General features: G+C 40.0%; 1 protein-coding gene and 1 long non-coding RNA gene across 7 annotated transcripts in view; both read right to left on the reverse strand.

The window, feature by feature from the left end:
* The window catches only part of ZNF521 (zinc finger protein 521), a 232,729-nt gene that overhangs the window by 114,706 nt on the left and 93,070 nt on the right, over positions 1 to 24,953 (reverse strand). For all 6 annotated transcript variants that reach the window (XM_074879902.1, XM_074879859.1, XM_074879864.1 and 3 more), the window contains 2 exons: positions 21,146 to 24,498; positions 4,669 to 4,753 (listed from right to left, as the gene is read on the reverse strand). In XM_074879902.1, coding sequence (XP_074736003.1) covers positions 4,669 to 4,753; positions 21,146 to 24,058 — 2,998 coding nt within the window. In that variant the 5' untranslated portion in view covers positions 24,059 to 24,498. The remainder of the gene's footprint in view (positions 1 to 4,668; positions 4,754 to 21,145; positions 24,499 to 24,953) is intronic.
* LOC141954167 (uncharacterized) lies at positions 14,862 to 19,763 on the reverse strand. The gene is made up of 2 exons (XR_012632118.1): positions 16,868 to 19,763; positions 14,862 to 15,759 (listed from the first exon to the last, which is right to left on the reverse strand). It is a non-coding gene; the product is annotated as an uncharacterized LOC141954167 (long non-coding RNA).

A 24,953-nucleotide genomic window follows, 5' to 3' on the forward strand; every position in this document is an offset into this window, starting at 1 on the left:
TTTTCTGAGTTAAACATGTCCGAACTCCCCCAGTTCTGAGCCGCTCTCTATGTGCATGTGTGCAAAATCCTAGGCAACTGTTAGGGCAACTGTTTTGTTTACACTGAACTGCATCAGATACTACAGATGTAAAGGAATCAGTGGAAGAAAAAACAGTGTTTAGCTTGTCTGCTTAAAATAACAGGGAAAGTAATAGGAGGAGCAGCGGAGTGCAGCAAACAGAACACAAACAATGGCAGATTCTCTTCCTACCCTCTCAGGTCAAATGCCAACTGTAAACTATGTGATGAAAACAAAGGGATGCCAGAAAGCCTCCCTCTTTTCCACAGACACCATGAACCCAGAAATAGAACTTTCTCAAAGAAAGATGCTAAAAATGCAACATATTCCACCCAGAGGGAAAGGTAAAAGAAAGAAGGCGGCTGAAGAATTACCATTTATGCCAGCACTTCCTAGACCCATATGAAACATGCCTGGATTTACATTTCCTCCTTTCCTACTCAAAAGCTGAGAAATTGTTTTACCAACAAATTTCAACACACACACTAACAAACATGTTTTCATTTGTCAATCATCCTCATGATTATCCAAACAAAAGTACATGTTCACATCTAGGTCCAAAATAATGCCTGAACAAAGGGTCTATTTAAAAAAGCCCATGGTTTTCCTCGTTTTCTGTTTGCTGGCATCCCCTAGCCTAAGCTTGAATCAGTGTGTAGTTTAAGCAAACATGGGTGTTGCTTGACGAAGCACGGTGTCTAGAAATGTGCAGACAGATCTGGCAGTCAGAACTCTTGAACTTTCACTCACCTAAACGCAAGCAAGGAATTCTACTTCTTTGCCTCTTTGTCCTCATCTATTCAATGGAGAAGGCTTATTGCCCTGTCCCATCACAAAGATGTTGGGAAGACTCAATTAAAGGCTGCAGAAGAGTTTTAAAATGGGAAGTTCTAGAAGTTATGAACATGTAGTTACTGAGGAAAACCATCCCTATGACATCTTTTTAATATATAACTTGTATAGTAATGAATGTAAATTGTATTGTTGTCAAAGATACTTAAGGTTACACTTCACTGGGTCATCTGCAGATTTTATTTTCCATTAGGTGGCATAATCCCTCTTGTTGAATTGATTGAAATGTACAATAAAATCTGTAAAAATACTATATACCCTCCTAACAAAGAAGAGTAAGAGGCTTTTCAAATAGACTCTAATCCCTCTTCCCCTGCTAAATGTCTAGTTGAGATTATATTTGATTAGACAAAAACACACACATACACACAACCTAAAAATACCTACCCTCACTGGAGCTATTTTAGCCAACAAAGTAATTCTAGTTGCCTTATTTAAAAGTCTAAGTTTCACACTGGGGTTTTATAAACATATCTTTGCCTCAGTGACCTTCCATAATGCAACTTCTCTCTGTGGATATTAGCAACTCCGTTTACATCCCAGGGTCGAGTTCAATTAGATGGGACACCAACTTTTCTAGGTTCCCAAACTGTGAACAAGATGGTGAGTAGCAACTGTTTCCCTCAGGTGGCTGAGCATGTATGTCTACCTGTAGTTCCCACCCATTTCTCAGCAGAGTTTGGCAGATTTTCCACCTTCTTGTTTGTCCCACATCCCAGCTGCCTCCCCTTTTGTCTTTCCCCTGAATCATGATTATGGAGTCCTTGAGGCAAGATGACACTACATCCATGAATAACCGCAACACAGATAATGCTAACATTTTACTATAAGAAATAACAGTTCCTGACACTGTGTGATGATGTCTGTAAAGGCATTTATTGCCCCTACATTTGATCTAGGGATTATCACACTGTTTGATTTTTAACGCCTGCCTTCCCAGATTACCTTCCCTCTCCCTCGCATTTAAAGTCCTTCTTTTTTTCTCTCTCTCTTCCCAAAGCTTTCTCACTTTCCCTTCCCCAGAGAAGCAAAGACACTACACCTTGTTCTGCCAATCTCCTACTAGGAAAGGAGGACAAGAAGATATATTTTATCAGATACATGTAAAAAAGGGAAGGACCAATGTGTTTAGGAAACCAGTTTTTTTTCCTTTGGTAAATGTGCTGTGTCCGTAAGTCAATATTTACTTAAGTGTTTCATCTAATATATTTTTCAATCTATGTATTGATATACACGCAGGTGTCTGGTGCTATATATATGGGTTATGTATTATATATATTCACACTAATGTGTTTACATGCATGTTTTCTGTATTATACATGAATACCATAAGGCTACCTACAGACGCACATAAACTAAGGCCAGTTTAAATAGCTTGATGTCACCGCTTGAACCCTTCTCTCTAGACAGAATATGGTCTTGGAAAAAGGCCTGTGAACAATGATATAAATTAAAGGGGAGAGGGGAGAGTGAAATTAGAAAGATAGCTAAGGAAAAATCCAATTAGTGGTGAGAAGGCTAACAGAATTGGAGATCAGAAATTATTTTTCCCTGTGCTTCGATTCCGAGGTCACATTCAAAACTCCCAGAATGTTGATATTCCTTTCAGTCCATCCCAACACAAAATCCCCTTGCATTTGCTTAATCGAGGCTACATCATTAGGAGCAGCACTGTAAGTCTGGCAGTGCAGATAAGAATCTTTCACTGAACACAGATTACCATAAGCATGACCGGCAAATCTCCCTGCATGTTTTGCAAGCTCCTTCTTTATTTCACTGGGAAGATTTTATTATTAAGCACGTTTAAATCTGTGTCACTATGGTTATGTCATGAAGTAATATCATGCATGATTAGATACAACACAGACAAAACAATTAAATATTTTTTAAAAGATTCTCTTTCTCATTCAACCTCATCCAGCTTTTAGAAATAAAACATAGACAGTTAACAGCTCAGTTTAAGAAAATCAGTCTTTTCACATCTGCAGGCTGAAGCTAGCTAACTGGATTTGTCCTACTTTACTGAGTCTCTCCCTTCTCTCCTCTCATTCTAACCCTTTACTAAAACTCATCCAGAAAACAGAGAAAACGAAAGAAAATCTGAGTATTTCATGAAAGAAGTGGGCTCCTGTTCTGACAATGTGAGGCACTTGCGAAGTGGGTGACAAGCAAATACACCACTCTGCCATTCCAGCATCACCCCTTACCCACAGCGTCCATATTCTCTGTCATGTTTCAGTGTCACTCTATGTGCTACAATTAAGAACATGTCAAACACTGGATTCAAAGAAAACAGCAGAAATGATGAGTTCTGCTGTTGGTAATAACCTACTTTTAAATTTCACGTTACTGACCCAGATTGAATACTGTGAAGCAGTTCAAATTATCTCCTCCCCAAAGACACAAAATATCAAAACTAAGGCTTAATCCAACAGGCAAATTGCTTTGTTCCTTTACAAAACCAGATTGTCATTTCTGTTTATTCATTTTTATGTAAAGTATATAAAAAGTTCATGCTCTAAATGTCTTAAAACTTATTAATAAAGTACCCAGAAAATGGACTATTAAGTTTTGGCAGGTAACTTTCTTCTACAGTGCAGCCAAATTACTAGTGCTTATGGAAGAAATTTGCATGTTACCTTGAAAGAAAAAAAATGGGCATCAACCTAAGTATTTTAACTTATAAAATGAAAAAACCCCCAGCAAATTCTCTTCTGTTGGATATGTAATTATTGGCTTTTATACCATATTGTTAGGTCTGTGCTTTGCATGCTTTTCTATTATTACAGCAAGAAAAACAGCGTAAAGGAAGAAGGAGTATAAAATCAATGGTATCCATCTCTGTCTTGAAAAGTGAAATTTGGAAAAGAGGTTAAAAACAAAATGAGACAACCCTGGCAATGTTATCTTATTAGCGGGCAAATGATGTGCTTGATAAATTTAATTGGCTGATAGAACTCTTAGTGCTATTACTGAGTGGTTACCAAATTGAAAACATTACGGGTAATCCTAGGGGAATAAGCAAATAATAGGAAAATATGAATATCAAAGAAAAAGCAGCTTTTATTTTATTCCAATTTACAGCTGTAACAGCCTTGTAAACATCAAGCCAGGCTTAGATTCAGGAATCCTAAAAGACTTTTTAAAATGCTTGTACCTTAAAGAGCAGATTCCATTACTGAATACCACAGTTCCTTATTTTTTCAAATAAATGATAGTATTTAATTGTATACAGAGACACTCAGGATTTTTTTCCAGACTGCTCAAACACAACAAACAATGCTATTTTATGGCCATTTGAATTATCTATGTTTCCTAATGACAAAAACTCGCCAGTTTTGATTTTGGTACCAAGGTGCTTGAGAAGTACACAGTAGTGTCATTACCGTAATAACTTCTGAAATTAAAACCTGTCTAAAACTCTACGGAAAGCTAACATCCAGTTCATTAACCATTCCTGTTAGTTTGTTTTCAATAATGCAAAAATGATTAGAAGTTTAATTTGCTAATCACCTGTGTTTTGACTGGCAGTGGATATGTAATTCTCTGCAGAAGTCTAAACTAGCCCTTGCAGAAAATAAAATATGCTAATGCTTTATCAAGTCTAATAATATGAATAAAAAAATCAATCATGCCTAGGTTAATCATTGATGGATGCAATTAATTTCTCCTTAACTGTTTAATTTTAGAGGCAATGATGATCATGAGTAAGAGAAATGGCTATCTGTCTTTGAGAAGTTTTAGTGCTTCACTTACCAATCATGTGGTTTGCAACATGAACTTGGATATCCCATTCATTGTAGAAAACCATCTGACATTTGATGCACTGGTAGGTCTTCTTCTAAAGAAACAAGGGTAGATAAAATTTACTGAAACATACAGTTGGAACCATTTCACTATAACTCAAAATACTGAGTTCAAAGTGGTCACTTAAAGCTCTCCAGCAGTGTTTTCATTAAGCCTTAATTATTAATATTAAAAAATAACACTCTGCAGTTCTGTAGTACCTTCTATCTGAGTTTCCGCAAACTCTGTAGAGATTTTTTTTTTAGCTTCCTAACTCCATGGACAGACCTGCTTTGCTAAAACACCAGCTTTATATTCATGGAAGGCAAAATGCAATGAGGATATGTGGGATGTGATCCAAACAACACTGAAATCAACGTGAATCCTTCATTTTATACCAGTGGATTAGGCCCACTACAGAACTGGGGAGAAGCCAGGAAAAGAACACAGAAATCAGAAATCTGCTTCTCCCTCATTCTCAACTGGGCTGCAGAATCTCCCGTGCACCATACATTTTAAATGGTCCATCAGGTTGCCATCTTTCAAGGAAGGAAAATTCCCTGCTAGTCTGGATAAATGGTTACTGTATCCAGGCAGTTGCTTCAATATCTATTGGCAAGCTTGTACTAAAACTGGGAAGGCTGGCTGGAAACTAGCCAGAGAGCAATCCTTCTGGCCACATTACATTGGGCCTGACTTAAAAATCATGGTGTATACAGATCAAATTTCATTATAAACCAGGAAATGCATTACTCTGCTCTCTTTGGTGCAGAGGAAAAGTTTTTCATTTATGTCTTGGTGTCTTTCAAAAAGATCTGCTATTTCACTTTTCTAGGTGTATCACCTGTCCAAGACGTTTCCACATCCAAAGAATGTGATTGTATTTTCTCTTATTGTTTTTCTTGACCTGCATTGGCCAGAGATTTGATACTGGAAAGCATTGCTTTAAAAGGCAAAACTAAAGAGTATATTCAAAAGTAAGATTTTGGGTTTTCATCGTAAGACTTAAAATCTGCAGTTATCCAGGCATCTAATGAGACAACTCAGATTCATAAAATTATTCAACTGCATAATTGTAGTATCAAGGACTCAAGTCCTAAGGTAACAGTCCTGGAGAGCTCAATTGTTGTTTTGAAGATGCAATGAAGGCAAGGTAAGCCCTGAACTGCCACATCAAGGCAGTAACTCAAGAGACATGTATCTTTCTGTACAGCCACAGGCACCTTGCCTACATCAGCAAAAAGAAAAAAAAATAAAAGAAAAACATATATTTTTTAAAGAATGTAAAGTCACAGAAAACTGGCACAGATCTAGTAAATTGCAAATTTCATATATATTAGTTGGGGAAGAAGTAGGGTTCACTGGAAAATGTGCATCAAAAACACAGCCTTTATATTTAGCTTCTGAAGAGTGTTATGCAGCTGGTATTATCGATTATATTTTTTAAAAAAGGGTTTTTTCTCTGACTCTAAACATTATTAAAGACTTGCGGAATTTGTTATCGGCATGTAAATTTAGATGCCCTGTCCCAGACAGATAAAGTGCCCATCCATTAAATATGTTTCTACTTCAAGCCCGTAGGCAGGAATATAAAGACTTTTTAAACCTATGTCATTTTGTCTTACCAAGTTAAGTGAAAAATTAGTGACTAATCAAAGTCAACTCTGAAATTAAGTGTTCCTGTGGGCTCCTCTTTACAAATCTCCCATTGCTTCTCATACACAGAGGCTATTTTAATTTTCTTGATGACAATAACAAAATGTGTAGTGTCGCTTCTCAGTGGAAACAATCATAAGCCTTTTTTGCCGTTTTTCATTTATATCAACTTTAATTTTCTGAAATGTAACCAAGTTAAATCCTTATGTAGACAAATAAAATCAATGGGCACCCAGAAAACAAATCTGCTTTGACTTAGCTTTACAGTTATGATTTGTAAAGCCTGCTGTTTTAAAAGATAAAACACTTTTTCTCTTTTTTGTTATTGTGATAATACTGGTAACATTGGTAGAAATTCAGATTCAGTCTAAGGATTTCCTATTATATATTGGTAAATTTAACCTTACTGCACTACATCTAGATCTATCAAAGACCTCTAAATAATGACAGTCACGATCAACGATTTATTATGCTAAGCTCTTTACAAGATGCTTTTTGATGCTGACATATAGAACAACAATATTGCATAAATAACAATCACTCTCCCTTTTTTTAAAACATTGTTTCCCTTTAGAACTAGTTAGAAAATATTTCTTACTCCCTGATGACTGGCACTATATATTGTTTATTAGCATACCCCTAGCATTATTCCTGATATGTGACTTTGTTCAAAAACAAAGAAACATAAACTTAATGGCTGGTCTTTTCTCTTGTTAGCACAGCGATGCAGAGTGCATGTCATGAATTGTCGGCAAAATTATGACTGATGTACATAACGACAACACATACAAAGGTTGGGGGTTTTTTTGAAGTCGAATGCCAAAAAACAAAGTCATTTGACAACAACAACAACAGCCAAATAATTTACTAGTACTTACTAGCCTCTTCAAAATGATCTGACATATTTGCAGAATCACACACAGAGGTTTTCTTTTTATCATGAAGGGAAGAATGTTTTTGTGACTGCTGCTTGATCAAACACTAGTTCTTTTTTGTTTCCAAACATATTCTAAAATGTTGACATCAACTTTTATTAGCTCAACACACACTCATCTCAAAGTGTCTAAACTTGTGCATGGTTAAGTTTTTATTTTAAAAGCAAACTCAGTAAATTCCATTTACTCTTAGATTTTCAAATGATCAAACCCCAGTCATTTTCACACCATGCTGAACAAAACCCACAAACTTATTTCCATATGTTTCGCATTCTAAGGAAGTCCTTTTTCACTGCAAGTTACATTTCCATCTCACAAGCTTTGTCAGAACCACGGGACTCATAACTGCTCACAGGAGCTCTTGGGTCCTGATGTGCTTCATGGCTCGCCCCAATTCCCTACCGGTGTGAAATCCAGGGGGAGACCCAACCCCTCCTTACTCCGTGTTCCCACAAAGGGGAAACTTGGGGGAATAAGACAGAAATGAGCCCTGGGGTATTGCAGCTCCATGTCCCTTGCCTGGATAGCTGGGGAAGAAGCCTTGAAGAACTTATGTAGCACAGAAGAAAAATTGGGTTGTGACTCAAGGAGGTATTTGAATCTCTCTTCTCTCCAGCCCTTTGTGATACAAGATGGCTCCACAGAGAAAGCAGCACATGACTGTGACAAACCATCCTTGCCTTGACACACTGTTTGCAGTGAGGAACCCTGGCTGAACTCCCTGCCCCTCTGCCCAAGTCACCTGTGCCTATGGAGGACTCAGCGGGACAGAGCAGGTACCCAGGCCTTGCTGCTCCAGCTCACAGCCCAGGGCATATCAGCTCCACACAATGATGAAGGCTGGACAGCTGAGGGCACTTAACAACCTAACCTGCCTCCACTGCATTTGCCAGAGGACACCTGTCAGCCTCCTGCGAGAGACAGAAACATGACAATATTCCCATTCTCCCCTCCAAGCACAAAAACAAGCCAATGCACATTTCTTGTTACAGAGAAATATCAGCAAAGGTGGGCCACAAAAGACCCTTACCAGTGCATTTCCATATGGACTCAGACAGGACCAGTACAGTATCTGGAGAAGCCGTACTGCGCTCTAAACTATGCCTTGTTGCAAAACCTCCAAAGACTTGTTTCAGAGGAGAGCGACACATTAAGAAAGTGGTTTAACTTTTCATTTCTTATATTATTGTGATCTCATCTTTTACTAAAAACTCTTTAATAAACAAGCCCACAAACCTTCACTAAGGCCCCTCCTGTCAAGAACTGAAGTGCCAATTTGTCTCCTACACGCTGAGTGTAAATCTGAGGCCCAAGTCATTCCTGGGGCCATTCAACATTGTTGAAGAGTAACTGCTTGGACTAAGTGTCTCACAAGAACACTGGGCAATCTCGTTGCCTCTTGCATTCCTGTTCGCTTGCATTCCTGTTTTCAGAACCAATTTAAAGCCCTCTAGCATGCAAAGCTTATCTGTGACTACATTTAATGAGCTTTGGATTGGGCCTTCAATCCATGCAGAGCATATGCATGTGTCTCTCTAACCTTTTGAATAATTTATGTCACCTAGACCTTTAATTATTGTCCTGATCCTCACTTGTCACTTCACAGTTTTCAGAATTTCCTTTCTATAAAGGTGCCGAAAGTGTCCATGTCGTGTCAAATGAGGCTTTGTTGCTTTTATAAATGGCCCAAGAATATGGTCTTTCAATCGGTACTTCAATTCTGTGTCCAGAATTTTATTTGCTTTTATAAACAAAATAAAAAACCTAATAACCACTCTACTAGAGGATTTACAGTTCTATTCGGAAGTCCTTCAGAAGTATGCAGAAGATCCTTCTGTGCAGCCTTCTGTGCCCTGTGACTGTCTGAGGTATCTGCACATTCTTCTTCTATTCCCTAGCCTCATTATATTACTTGAAAATGAACTGCATATGCTACTTATCTGCCCATGCTCCACCTCCTTGTCAAAGTCATTCAGAATTTTATCACCTGTCTATTTTGTTCTGACATTTCCCCAGTTTTGTACTATCAGGGAATTTCATCACCTTACTACTTACTCTTTCTTCCAGACTACTGATATGCTGCATAAATTCAACAAAATTGGTGCAAATAATGATTCTTAAGGTTTTCCATTATTCACACCCCTCCAACCTAACCTGCTTCAATTCACAAGACTCCTATGCTTTCCATAACCAAGTTAGTGTTTCTTTTCTTTTTTAATCAAACAAAGTATCTCTCCCTAATGCCATACTTATTCACCCAACAGATTAGTCTTTTGTGCTATACCATTTCAAAAGCTTTGCTAAGATCCTGGTAAATCATGTTTATAGGCTCCTCTGTCAGCACTTGTGGCTACTCTCTCAAAATAATCTTTATTGAAAATTTTAAGCATGATCCTCCCTTTGTGAATCTTTGCCCTCTATCCTTCATTAAATCCAAACTTTCTATGTGTTCTTCTATCATGTCTTTGATTAGCCTTTCTCTCATGTTCCTCACTGTTTAAATCAAGCTCACAAACCAGTAATTTCATGCATAATCCTTACAACCCCTGTTAAATGTCTGTTTAGTAGCCTTTTCCCAGGCTGCTGATATCTCTTCTTAAAAGACTGTAGATTTATCTGCTTAATGTTTCCTTTTATCTTCAGCTCTTTTCTCTGAGAATTTGGGGATGGATATTTTTCTGTGTTTGTAAGTCACTTTTTGTATACTATATTCCATTATATTACACGTAATCCATACTTCACTCCTCCATAGGGAGAATATGCCACAAACTCCACGACAAAGCATTTTTTTCAACAGTATTGGCTTCCTTGATTACATATGCTATTTCTGGATCTTCTGTATCCCCCTTTTAACTGAATACTTGTTCCCTATATGAAATAACCAAAATTATGTCTTATAGCTTTTAGTGCACAGCATCTACAGTCTCTCAGGCTCACAGGCATCCCTAGTTTATTCTATACTCCTTTCACACCTCTCTTGCATGCACTACCAAAAATGGCTTTGACATGTACCTGTTAACCTACCAATGACCTCCTGTTTACACCTAGGTACATTATTTACCCTTGTCACACCAGTTAAGGGGACTTTCAAGGCTTCTTCCCCTCAGTTTCAGCACAGACCAAGGGTATGGATCAAGGACACAGCTGAGACAACCTGCTGCCGCCAAGAGAGTGATGCCACACCTCCCCAACCTCCAATTCCCCTCTCCCAGACCAATCATTCACTCACACTTTCACTGAAATTAAATCCAGGGTGGAGCTAATTCAACCTGTTAAACCAACAGAAAGGTAACCTGACAAGAGAAAGTGAATAGCTTCCAACAAATCATACACAAAACCATGTTAAAACTTGCACATTAACTACAGCAACTTGCCAGTGCTAACTCCTAATGCTGCCAGATGATTTTTTACATTATTGTTTTATTAAGCGTAAGCAGTGTGCTTGGCCCTGCGTAAGGCACAAGAGCAACCATGGTCCCAGTTTATTTGTCCATTTAGCCATTTTTCATCATAGCTCAGATTATTTTTGACAGTACCTTAACTGAGGATTTCTTTTCTATCTTCCTGGATGCTTATTTTGTCAACCTTAAGCTCTTAAAAAACTAAGCATATGTTAGCCAGTTTCACTGCATAGTTAGCTATTTATCTTGCTTATGGGGCACTGTCATCTTGCATTTTTTTGAACTGACTAATTGCTAACTCTTCTCATTGCTCACACAACACCCTTTAATTAGCATTTCCTGATTGCTTTTAAAAACATGTTCACAGTGATTTTATGAGGATTTTATGAGGATTTTCCTGTTCTTCTGCTTTTGTTTAACAGGGTCTTAAATATAACGGGGTCTCAGTGTACATGCCTAGAGAAAGAATACAATCTATGCTGTAAGGTAAGCAGAATGAAAAATGGAAGAAAAACATTAATTTTTTCTAATTTCTTTCATTATGGTTACTTATTGCTTTAATACCCAAAATTCACTGAGTCAGAAATACAAATGTCCGTTCTAGCAGTACTTCCTTCTCTACTCTGCTTGAAGTCATGGTCTGCTGTTCTGTCTTTCACCTTTACATTATGGATCCTGCATTTAATCACATTTGTCTTCAATGTCTCTTAGTTACAAACCTTTCCTTCCCCTGACTGATGAAGTGCATTAACTTGCAATGTCTCATATCCCGCAGAAAGAACCACATCTTGCAACGTTTAAAAATTACACCTCTTCCCTTTGAGCTCTCTAATCCTTTAACTCTCTCTAGGTCTTTGAAACTCAGTACTGAAGTGAGGTACCTGTCAGAAAAGTGACCCGAAAACCTAGCAGCACATGGCTGTATATTTATTTTTTCTCAATAGGAGGTTTACATAGTTTATGAGTACAAACAGCTTTAAGTACTTTGAATTTGATTTGGGATCTGAAAGACAAATATGCTTCTTTCTGTCTCTCTGTCCTAGGGCCTGATCCTGGGTGAGGCCAAGCCTTTGAGCACTGCAAGCGTATGTGATGAGCAGTGCTCAGGAATCCAGGCTGACTGTGTCAGCAACTGAACTTTCTGTCAGCATCCCCACCTCTTTCTGTCTCCTTACACTGCACTTAAAATCAAAGAACACTGCCAACCTGAGACCCTCTGAAGCCAGAGAGCTGCTAACCCATCAAGAGGCATCCCAACATTCAGCATCTCAGTATCAGAGCAGCTGTGTGGCTATGGACATTAAGGAGAAACTATGATCAAGACTGCACTGATGATTTTGCAGATGATGTGGCATCAAAGCACAAGCAGTAGAGCATGACTTGGCAGGTCTGAGATGCAAAAAGCTGATATTCTGAGCAAGCTGATAGACTTTTTTCTTTTTAAAGTTGCTTTTTTCCCCTTTGTTTTAAAAAAAGGCATACTGAGACAGACTGTCATTCAATAAAGCCACTACTTTCTTCACCAACAATCAGCAACAGATGTAGCCCAATAAAATTAATAGTTTGCAAGTACGCACAAGAGAATACTCTTTTGTCTCTTTTCTCCATCACAAATTTTGTAAAAGCTCTCTGGATTTTAACAGAAAGGCAAAATCAGGGGCTTTTTATATACCTTGTTTGGTTTGACTTAAACACTAAATCCGCTTTTCTCCCACACTATGGAAAATTAATGCTGATTAATTTCACTTTCCCAAGTATGACTCAGGACCCTCCCCCCTGCCCTTAACTGTCCACTTTCAACTCAACATTTATTCCTGCAGAATTCTGGGCTATAACTTACTAAAATAATTTAAACCTACAGAATAGAAGTTGTGCTCAAAAATATGCAACATTAATATTAATGTACAAACAGAAATATATTACTCATACATAATATATAAGAAATTAATTTTCATTGAAGTATCAGGAGAAGGATTAAACCCCTTAGATCCTTCTCATGCAATTAGCTCTGCACTTGGGGAAGTCAATGGGACTTCATAAATGAAGGCTTCACATGATAACACTGGCAAGACTGGGGTTTCACAAAGGCTTGCCTACACTACGAAATATGCCATGAGCAGAGTTCTACGATCATACTGCTGTAATTATAGTACTACGCTATATGGATACTCTTAGGCCACATCAATGTTAACAAATATACTGGCAGCATCTGAGCTGGCACACAGCTGCTGACACTGCAATGCTGCTTGACTGCATGCCCGGTTGAAAAACCTCTGCTGGGGCAGCACAGCTGCCCAAGGAAGTGGTGTACCAGCAAAACAAGCACTCTGCTGAGCCAGTCTTCAACGCTATCCATAATGATTTGTGTCTAGCTGTTTTTTTCTACGAAGACATACTTGCTTTCCTCTAAGGGAATTAAGGGAACTTCCCAGAATTCCCTCTGTCCTATTTCATAATCTTTTACTTTCACATTACTTCTTAAAATTCCAGCAGTTCCTCTTAGGTACATCCTGTAATAAGCTCATTTCTTTTTGCATGGGGCTTCAGTCTACCATTTCCCTATCAGAAAAAAGATCGCAGAATTTGTTTCAGTAGCAGAATGTCATAATTCTAGGTCTGCAGGACTTCAACCACTCAACCACCATCACACAAACTACCAGCTGTGAAGCAGGGAACATAAGAAAACTGAGGCGCTATAGTTAAGACAGTTCAGGAAAATCATCAGGTGATGCCCTGATTAGGCCTATGAAAGAAGCACCAAGCAGCAGAACAGGATCAGTTGCAAGTTGGCCACTGTCAGTGATGTTTGCAAGGTTTTCATACGCAGCCAGCCATGTTCCTAGAATTTGGCACTGAACCTATTCCAGTCATCAGAGCAGAAACCAAAAAGAGGACTGCTGTAGCAGTGGGAAAACAAGTACAAAAGGAAATCTGGAAGGTTGGAGTCTCAGATCATTCTTTGTTGGTGAACCACCCCATTTCCTACTGGAAAATGTAGAGGAAGAGGTGGCCTTCCAGATATGAAAAACCATTAAGTGTGCCTTTTTGCTCAGAATGTTGAATCTGGATAATAGGTAAAAAACAGAGTAAGTCCATCCCACACAGGATACCAAAACTGTGGAAGTATGATCGAAGGGGACAAATACCTCCTTCTCTCCTACCTCCACCTTGTTTTTGAGTACACAAGCAGCAAGCAACTTTTAAATGGCCATATTTTAAGTGGCTGTATTTTTAAGTTGCTCTTCAGAGGCATTTCACAGGTATTACAAATGATCAATGAATGCATGTGAGGCTTTCATCTTGATGAATTCAGGCCTCTAATAAAAACTGTAGGCAGGAGGTTTTTTTCCCAGATTTGCACATTATTACTGGTAGGACTGTACTGAGATGCTCAGTATCAGGAGAGGCCCCTTTTATTCCCTGACTTATGAAGCCATCTACTTAGCAACAAAGATTTAGCCACCAAGGAAGAACAGGATAACATCAACATACATCTGGTAGATAGGCCCAAAGGATGGTGGAAACCACAGAATCATATAATGCTTGAGACTGACCTCGGGGGGTCCTCTGGTCCAGCCCTCCTGCTCAAGCAGGGCCATCTAGAGCCAGCCCATGTCCAGATGGCTTGTGAGTATCTCAAAGGATAGACAGCCTCTCTGGGTAACCTGTGCCAGTGCTCAGTCACCCTCACAGTAAACGTGTTTCCTGACCTTCAGAGGGAACCTCCTGTATGTCAAATTGTGCCCACTGCCTCTTGTCCTGAAATGTCCCATGGCGAGACAGATGTCAGCAAGAGACACATTTCTGCTGTCACATTCAGCAGAATACACTGTATAAAATACTACAGGTAATGTTTATACAATAATCTGTAGTGCAATGCAGGAAATGGAATAGATGAAAGCTGGGTTTGGGAGGAAAAAAAAGTACCTAAGGGTTTTGAACAATCAGGCATAAGATCAATTACTAGTCATCACAGAGCTATGGGAGGTCAAAGAAGCAAGATGCTACATATCAGGTGGTTCATTCATGTTCATTCTGCAGAACTTTGTGAAACAATCAGTACTGGGCTACGTATCAATTTTAAATTAACGGTTAGCCCATTTTATTTCCTTGATGACAGAGTAACAAATTCCTGTGTTATGCTTATTGTATGAGACAAATAATACACACATTACGTAAAACAACTTTATTAAGCAGTGGTAAAAAACTCCTCAAAACATTTACAGTCACTTGAGAAGGTGGTCTGTGAGCTCCACAAAGAAAAGATCATGAGTTCTTATGGATTCATTTGTTGTGACTGATTGACTTTTGTGTAAAAACCAGGTATAAACTTCAGTTAAAGCCATCTTCCTGGTCTCTAAAAGGCCTCTTTCCTGTCTGGATTCTATCACCTGCTGGGTCATCTCTCTTCCCAAACGCTGTAAAAACTTCATAGGCTTTGAGATTCCTATTCATCTATTAAGTTTTTCTTGAAACTCGCCCAGAGTAGTCCAAAAGTAAGAGGGGGAAGAAAGAGAACTCTCTAGAGGTATGCAAACCAGCAGACAAATAGAGACATGCCATGATCTCCCGTATCTTGTTCCTAAAGATACTCAGGCTAGAAAAACAGGGGAAATTTCTTGTTGTTTCTACCCAGTTCTGATGTCAGAATACAAATACTCATAACTATTCTGATTTTCCTCTGGGCCTGTGCGGAAGGGAAATTGTGGCATGTTACCCTGGTCACTTGGCCAGCAGATACATGCACCGGGAAAGCCCCATGAGGACAGTGGGTTGCATAGCTGACCTGCTGGGAGTATACATCTCAGGATGTTTTGTCTCATAAAGCTTTGTTGAATCTACATTGGCCCTCTCTAGAGATGCTTAAGTTCTTCATCCACATTCCTGTGTCCCTCTCCAGTTCTTCTGCCTTTCTTCAAGCAGGCATTCCCCCCCACCACACTGTGTCATGGAAATCTTGGTTTGGTGCTCTTGAAAACTTTGGAGAACATGTTATCCTTTCTTCTCCTCATGCAAGGTTTTCCACAGGTGTGAAAAAGGTGCCTCTCCAAATTCCTCATCTGAAGCCTCTGACAAATAACAAGACAGACAAACTATTAGATTTTAATGATCAGTGGACAGGAAACTAAGCAAACACTACAATTACCCCTCTGTTCAGCAGCTCCCAGCCAACATATGGCCTTCCTTTCACAGACTGAATTCATGGTGTGTGTGAGGAGGTGGGAAGTTTGCTGTTTACCTTTGGTAGGATTTACAGCAAGAGGATAATAACTACCACTATCCTTGTTAAATTCAGAGAGGACTCTGTCTCATAGTTCACTACTGACAATGTAAAGACGAAGAGAAGAGAAATGCTTAAGCCTGTATCTTGTTAACCACTTCATGGCAGTGTTACTACCAGAAATTAGAGCATAGTGTAGTGTGAAGGAAGCCTACTGTAGCAAGAGAAATGGGGTAGCCTTTCCTATAAATACATATGGTCACATCTTAAACAATACTTTCCTGAAAGCAATGTCAAAACAATGAAAGACAAAAATGGTATTTTTAGTGAGCTCATTCTGAAACTCCACATGTAGAAAATACGTTTGCCACAGATTAGTTCCACAAACTATTTCAAAGCCAAATCTTTGTGCCAGCAACAAACCTTCTTTACCTTCTTCTGTCCCTGGATCCAGAATCCAGCATGAAAATCACTTGTTCTGGGCCTGGATTCACTGACAGGAAACCCAAAGCACTACTCCTTATGTTTACATTACAAGTTTATGTGCTTATTCATAAAAATCCTGTAGCCAGAATGATCGACTTGGATTGCTGATGAGGAGGATTATTTTAATTTCTTTATGTATTTCAATTAAATGCATGAGTATTGATTTCAGTGCATTTTCTTCAGTTAAAAGCACAGTGATTTATATTGCTAAAACGCTGTTGCCTGCCCTGCCAAAAGCATGCATCTGGGAACATTTCTGGGTTGCTCACAGTCTTTTCTCTCTTCTTTCCGCCTCTGACTGCCAGTGCATGCTGTTGAAACAAACCAGCTACTTCAAAAGGCAGTTCCTGTTTTCTGTCTTTGTGAGTCTGGCAGTGTTTTGAGAAGGGGGGAAAATAGTAAGAGAATAAAGGTAGATTCAAGGCCCATGAATAAAGAGAAAACAGTGTAATATGAAACAGTACACCTACCTGAGCTCCATTCTTTCTCCCAGGGTGATACCATTTCTGGATTCATCTGAGGTCGGATAAGTTGAGTTTCAAGGAGCCACCTGCTCTCCGCAGCATCTGAATTTTGTGACCCCATCTCTACAAGCTCATTGTCAGCCTGCATTTTCACGGCTCCTTCCAGAATGGTGCTGTGATGTGCCCAGTGTCCCCTGCTGTGACATGCCCATCCTGGCATACAGTTCTGCACAACCGCAACAGGACAGAAGAGCGGCCCCAGATTCACACGTATTCTGTTCTTCAGCTGGTGTGACAGTTGCTAATTCTCTCCTTTGTGCAGCACGTTTGATACTCTCTACTATAGTGAGTTTCTGCAAGTCTTTTGCAACACCTAAATAAGCATCTTTATTCCTGCAGTAATTTGGCAGTGTACTTGCACTGCTCCTTCTCTTCTCAGGACCAGAAAACCCGGAGTGTTCTTGTATTATTAATGAAGGACTGTCTGCATTGCCACAGGTAATACAGTATTCACATGAGCTTCACATTCATGGAACAAAGTGATACATAACTTAAGCTACTTACAGAAGCAATTATGCTTGCTGAGCATCCTCTCTGGAAGTTACCAACAGGACCCCAAACTGAGCACAGTTGCACGTATGGATACACTAGCATAAGATAGGTTTTACCAGTAATCTGTTGGTGCAAGCTGGAGTCCATTCCCTCCTCCCCTGCCAGCTAGGCAATTAACAATATAACTATTATTGTACAGTTATGCTGGTATGATTCTGCATGTACAGAAGTTGCAAAGCTTAAGAAGTGAGGGCACACCTTCTGCTGAGTCAGGAGTTCTCTCATTAGGTGCACAACAGCATATTAAGGAGGAACAAGAGAAGCAAGGCCACACAGTTTTTCCTGAATACTGCTTTTCATCTTTCAAGTGCTTTACAAAAACTGTATCGCAATTAAGCACGGCAACACGCTTTGCAGGTACTATCAGTATTATTTTCTGAGTAAGGAAAATGAAGTAGAGATGTTCCACGTAGATTTGTCAGAATCAACAAAGTAAATGAGTGACAGAAAAAGGACTGATGTCTAGTTCCCGATTCACTATCATATCAGACCTTGTTCTCCACTTTTAAATATTAACTATCACCAAGAAGGTTATTATCCTAGCCCAACAGTGTGCTTGCAATGATTCAAGATCTTTACAAGAAATGTACAACCTGCATTCACCATCTCATTAAGCTCAAAGAATAAGTTACAGATTTACCAATTTTAGAGCTTTTGCAATAGCTAGCTATCCACAATCCGCCTGTTTGATCTGTCTGATAGCTTACAGGTACTAGATTCAGCAGCATGATGGGCTTAATGAGTTCTGACCCGTTCCTTAGGTTGTAACTGATGATGACCATTGCCCATCATTTCCCACTCCAACTGAAAGGTAACTTTCAGTGAAGATGATTCAGGTCAACATCTTTCACTTAGCAAACAGGGTGAGCTCAGCAGGTGATAGGCTCGGCTGATGACATTATACCATGTTAAGGTAATTGCACCCTATCATGTCATTGAGTACAGGCTAAAAAGGGAAGTTTTCAAGCTCAACCATGAGAATACTTGGCAAAGAAGCCAGAATTGACACTTTTTTAGTGTTATCTTTTATCTTAAAAAGGTATTTTCTAGTGTTCTTACTATAGTATCTATTACTGAGTAACAAAGGGTATTCAGCACTACTAATGGTCTGACAACTAGTCTCCATATTTTTCTTGCCTTAGGAAAGAAATGTCCTTTATATAAAAGTTGAAATCTCAAACCACATGACTCTCAATAATGCAAATGAAACCTTCACTCCTTAATATTATGATTTTTTTTTGTTGAAAATTTCCCCAAAATAGCACGTTTAAGTAGCCGTCTTCAACATCCCATTCAATTCAAGAAATATCCTTCCAGTGCAGTAGCAAAGCCACTGACTAATAAAAAATTTTAGAAATCCAATTTGTTTTTACTGTTTGTGTTATATGCTTATGTTTTCATTTCCCTCAGCCTGGACATCCACTATATAGTGTTAAACATTTGTGTATTACCACTTTCAATTTTGATTCTCGTTGCTATAATGCTTGCGTCACTACAATTTGAAACCAGTAATATCTGTTAGAAAAATAAATTATCTTTCAGGATTTTACAAACATGCATTTATGGTTTCCAGAAGTATTAATGCTCTATCAGGAACTCGATAGCTTTGTGCTTCCCATGAGAAAAGAATCTGAAAGTCTACGTTACTTGTGTGGAGACTAGAACCATAGACACTGAAAAAATCAGTTTACATGCACTGAATGGGGGCGAGGGACAAATGGTGATTTGAAAGCAGGTAAAAGCTATTCACAAATCTTGCTGTAGTTTAAAAGGCTTTTTTGTCTTAAATACATTTCTAAGAGAAAAATCGACAGGAGTAAGAAGAGGGAACATGATGTCAATCAGAAGAAGACATAGGAACCCTGGTTATACCTGATCCAAGTACAAGAAGATTCACTGATGACACTGAAGGTAACTGACCTTGTATCACCACAACAGACCCGCAAACCTCTTTTTGTCTAGTTTACGAGAAAGACAAGTTGGTAACATCTTATCACGGCAACTGTCTTAACACACACGACTCTGATTGTGCTTGAGGTAGCAGGAATTGGCTTCCAACAGGGCTGGGAAGAGAGATTTCATGTAATCATTTGGGGAAAGATGACAGAAACAGAAACCGGGATGACTCTGAAACTACCAAAACCATGGAGCTGGTAATCCTGTGGTTCCCACTCAGTAGCAGTACTACAGGACGATCAGTGCCGTGAACTGCACCGAATGGGAGCCATTCCTTTTCCCTCTTCTTTGAAAAGAAGATTCTTCTTGGACCTGCAGTTCTCAGTCTAACAACCTGCTCCTTCCATAAACCCCACACCACATCCTATTCCCCACATGTCCCCCACCACCACCAAATGTGCAAACTAGAGATGCAGAAGTAATGAAAACATAGGGTCCTTCCCTGAGGGATGCATCCTGCCTGGTAATTCACCCTTGTCTCCCAGCTCCACTTCCCATTTCATGGCACTCCAGGCCCTGTGCTACCCCAGCAGCCTTCTCCCAGCCTATCTTCATCTATGTTCTCGGTAGCTCCACAAATACCTACCTCTTGGTCCACATATCCTTATCTATCTTCCCTCCTCCCTCTCTGCCTCCCTCCTGCCCTCCAGTTTGCACAACACTGTTGGATGACATGCTGAGAGATTTCTTACCCAACAGATGGGCTCACAAACAGGGAGTGAGGAAGGTGATGGAAGAGCAGCAGCTCCCTAGCCACAGGGTATCCATACACATTCACAGCAATCGGTTGCACCCTGATTGTACCATTACAGGCTAAAAGCTTTCTTGAAACAAAAGCTATTATTTCTTATCATTTGTGCTGTGTTTTTAGGCTTCTTGAACTGTAAGGGGTCATTATGCAAGACACCATGCCTAAAATATTAACTCTAAGTCATTCTATTGATGATATTTCTGAAGATAAAACAGATTCCCTCAGTACATGACCCCCCTACCTTCTCATATACAGCTGTTATTACTTGGTCACTGGTGACTAAGGAAGCAGTTGAAATATTTCAAGAGTTTGATATTTACTTTCTAAGTTATGCTGCATGAATGGGATTTCAATCATCAGGCACTAGGTGTTTCAGCGACATCAAAATGTTGTTCATCAGGAACGGAAAGAAAAACACAAGCAATTGCATCCAAAGGACTGATTTCCCAATTTACCTTAGGCTAGCGTTGCACTTCTACTTAATCAAAATATGCTATAAGAGGAGAAAATGAATGTCTACAACATAATTTACAAAAAAAACCCTCAATTTGTTGCTCACAAATATTTTTTAAAAACCCACCCCTTATGCCAGCATTCTGGCTCACTGTATTCTATTCCTCTGTCGTTAATGCTCTCTGCCGTAAGCACAACTCCTAGCTGGGGATTCCAGCACGTAAGGGAGCTAGGGTAAGATTCCAGATCTCAGTTGTGCTGGCATGAAGATAGGTCTCCTCAGTGATACAGAAGACAATATCCTAGGGAGACTGGAATTAGTCCTATTCCGCACAATTCAATCCAAGATGTAAGGCATATCAAGAAGCAAGTAATTACTAGCTAATGGCTACGGATGGAAATGTAACATGGTTCAGTCTAAGCATTTGATGAGAAGTGACAAGACAGCTTGAAAAAAGGGGGATTTTTTCCAAAAGGATGGAAGGTGTCAAGAGCAAAGAAAAAAGGGTTACCTCTTCAGTTTGGGAGGGGCTGATTCTGGGCATTGGAGATACTTGTGGTGTTTTCAGCTGTGTACTGTTGCTGTCTGGAACAAGCTCTCTGTGGATTGACTGAATATGGTTTTGGAGCTCACTTTCTGATTCAAATTTAACATTGCAACTAGAACATCGAGTCTTCAGTCCCCCTGCCTTGTTTTTGTTTTCAATGGAACTCAAGTTCTCATTTTGGCCCATGCCTTGTCTGTTACTGCTTGAAGGGATGTTGACACTTGGACTACCACTTTTACTGAGATTAACACAGCTAGCACACAGACCATATGGCAGACCGTTGATGTCAAGTTTCACTAAGTCCTGTTTTGAGCGGAATTCCTTCAGGCAAGAAGCACACTTGTACAGTTTCTGGAGATGCTGTGCGCGTCCTGTGGACTGCACGGCAGAACCGTTTCCAGTTTTCTGCATGTGGAACGTGCCATGGATTTTCAGTTCCAGCGTGGAGGTCACTGTCTGCATGCACACCACACAGCGAAACCCCGTCAAGGAGTTCCTCAAGTCAGGGTGCATTTGGCAATGCTCTAAAAATTCCTCCTCACTCTGGAGGGGCATCTTGCAAATCCTGCAGTTTCCAGTGTCCAGGCTCTTACTATGTGTGACCTTATGTTCAGTAAGAGTCAGAAGAGACGGAAACCGCTCGCCACAGATTGGGCACATATAATGTTTCACTGGTCCCAAGTGTGTCTGCATGTGTTCTCGGAGCCCATTTTCAGAGAAGAATGTTCGAGAACACACATTACACTTGTAATTCCCTTTAATGAGTTCAGCCTTTTTCTTGACTATGGCACTTTCTCCAGGTCGAATGTTGTGGTCTCGAAGCTGGTGATTTTGCAGGAGAGTCTCCATGGTATAAGCTGCTCCACAAATGTCACAGCCATACATAGGCTCAGATGTGTCCACATCTTCTTCGCTGCCATCGTGGCTGTTATGGGACTCCTGGCTATTTGTCAACAAGGTCTGGAGTTCCACTTCCTCTTTCTGAACCTGCTCAGATGCCCCATTCGTTCCACAGTTTGGAGTTTTCGTTTCAAAAACACAATGTTTTTCCCTTAAGTGCTTTTCCAGCAAGATGATAGCATGGAAAGCTTTGCTGCAGAACTTGCAGTTGTACTTCTTGCTGTGTGTAGTAATGTGACACTGCAGCTCCACCTCTGTACCAAAGGACTCGCCGCAGAAGATGCACTTGTGTACTTTGCCTTGGTTCTCCAGGTGGTTGTGTTTAACATGAAGCTGTAGGTCAGTCTCATTGCGGAAATCCCAGTTGCAAGACGTACATCTGTATACCTTCTTTTCATTGCTGTGCTTCACAGCCAAGTGTAGCTGAATAGAGACTTTGGAGTCAAAAACCTCTTGGCACAAGGTGCAGCGGAAGAACACAAATGTATGCATGTCCAGTAGGTGTTTCTGCAAGTCATCCACAGAAGTGAACTGCTTGTCACAGCTTTCACAGATGTAGTAGGTTGAGGTGATCATGAAATGAATGGTAACATGCTTCAGCAGAGACTCCTGATTTGGAAATTCCTTGTTGCACTGAGGGCAGGTCAGTTTTGGCAGGACAGTGTCCAGATGTGTTTTTAAATGAGTCTGAAAACCGTCCAAGGAAGTATACTTAGCACCACACTGATTACAAATATATTCACCTGCAGGACGAGGAGGAGCACCTCCAACTGCCTGCATCATCTTTAAAGAGGTCTGCTCAATGGTTACAGGAGATAAGGGACTCATGGCTCTGGATTTTTTTCCATTGTGGATGTAATTCAGTGCCAACGGAATGTTCTTATGGTTCTCCTTGATATGCTTGTTCAGTTTAAGAACACTATTAAATATTGGAGAATTAGTACAGTAAGAACAAGAATACACTTCCACCACTGGATCTTTTGGGGTTCCAAGCACAGGGGAACCAAAACGGGAACTGCTAAGATCACAATGGACTTGTCTAATATGCTCTTCCAGAGAAGAATCTGTAAGAAATCCCATGTAGCAATGGGGACAAAAGAATGCATTACTGTCCTTAGCAGCAGGATTGGCAAATCCATGAGAACATCGGATGTGTTCCTGAAGGGTGTTGAGGTCATTGAACACTTCAGAGCAGAAGTTGCACTGGTACACCATGGCGGGCATGGTAGAAACAATCAGTGCTGGGTCCGGAGCTTCGTGGACTTGCTTAAGATGTTCATTCAGATTGTAGAGAGATGGCAATACCTCCAAACAATACTGACAGATATGGGCTTGTTCGGGTTTATCTAAATGCATAGTTTTCAGGTGTATCTGCAAAACTGCAAGGCTGGAAAATAACTGCTTGTTGCAATAAATGCAGCTATAGGTAACTTTTGCCTGTTTACTTGAAGGACCAGTGATATCTGGCACTTGCTGAGCTGCCCGCTTCCTTCCACGACCTTTTGGTATAGGAGGAGCCGTTTCCACCATTGTTGAACTATCCACCGAGAGATTCGAATCTGGAGTGGTGCTAGAGACTGAGGTGTAGCCCACAGTTACCAAAGACGGGCTGTTGCTGTGGTTGCACGACTCTGGCTGCTGGTGACTGTCCATGTGGCTGTACAGCTCCTCCACAGTATGAAAGTTCTCAGAGCAAATGCTGCATGAATTCTTCTTCTCACCATTATGAGCCTGCTCCATGTGATTCACCAGAGACGTTTCCTCTACAAAGAGTTCATGACAGTAAACACACTGAAGAGCAGATCGGTCTTCATTAGGGGAACACTCGGGGTGACATTCTGCAATGTGCTTCTGAAGATCTTCAGGAAAATCAAAGCCTTCTTCGCACTGGCTGCATTTCTGAGTGTCTTTCATTTTCCAGTCCTCCATCCGGGAAGCGGACTGAGAGCCATCTTTGTTCCTCTCGTGAACCTGCATGTGACCATGCAGCGAACTAGACGACAGGAATCCACGCCTACAAATGGCACACTTATATGGCTTGTTGGACGTATGAGTCTTTAAGTGAATTTTAAGATGATCACTCCTTGAGAATGCTGCATCACACTCGCTGCAGTGATACTTCTTGTCTCCCGTATGAAGCTTTATGTGGCGGTCCCTACTCCGTTTGTGTTTGAAGAGACGACTGCAATACGTGCATTTGAAAGGGAGCTTGTCACTGTGACTTTGCTCGTGGTGCTTTAAGTAGCTGAGGCGGCTGAACGATTTGTCACAAAACTGGCATGGATAGGGCAACCCTGGGCCTCCTTCCTCTTCACCAAAATCACAACCTTCTCCATGGCTCGGGGAAGTCTGGTCCTTGCTGGAAGGTGATGATGCTGGCCATGAGCAAGTGGGGTCATCCTCAACATCCACTCCATCTGAAATGAGAAAGAAACATGCCCGCAAGCTTAATCCCTAAAGTTCAAAGGAGATAGCAAATGCATATGAACAACACAGATCTGCTACTCCTAAATAGCTAAAATGTATTAGACTAGGGTATTTCTTACACCTGTATCCAGAGCTTCAAGATCACATTTATTTTTATCAGACTGTAAAACATTAAAAGTTATTAAATAGTTCTGTGCTTGTATTAACTTTTTATTGCTTTCTTATCATTCTTTCTCAGTTGCAGGATATGCATTATACATTGACAACTTTATTAAAATGCAGATTTTAATATATTTAATGTTTCTTTTGTATCAATTGTAAAATGATTTGCATATTTTGTGAGCATCTGAAGAGTCAAAGGAAAGGAGAAAATATTACAGGAATGATTTAAAATTAATACAGTAACCCACATGCCTAATATTTAATGAAAAGATTCCCCCTGCTT

The sequence above is a fragment of the Strix uralensis genome, chromosome 1, assembly GCF_047716275.1.
Source record: "Strix uralensis isolate ZFMK-TIS-50842 chromosome 1, bStrUra1, whole genome shotgun sequence".
Classification (NCBI taxonomy): Eukaryota; Metazoa; Chordata; class Aves; order Strigiformes; family Strigidae; genus Strix; species Strix uralensis.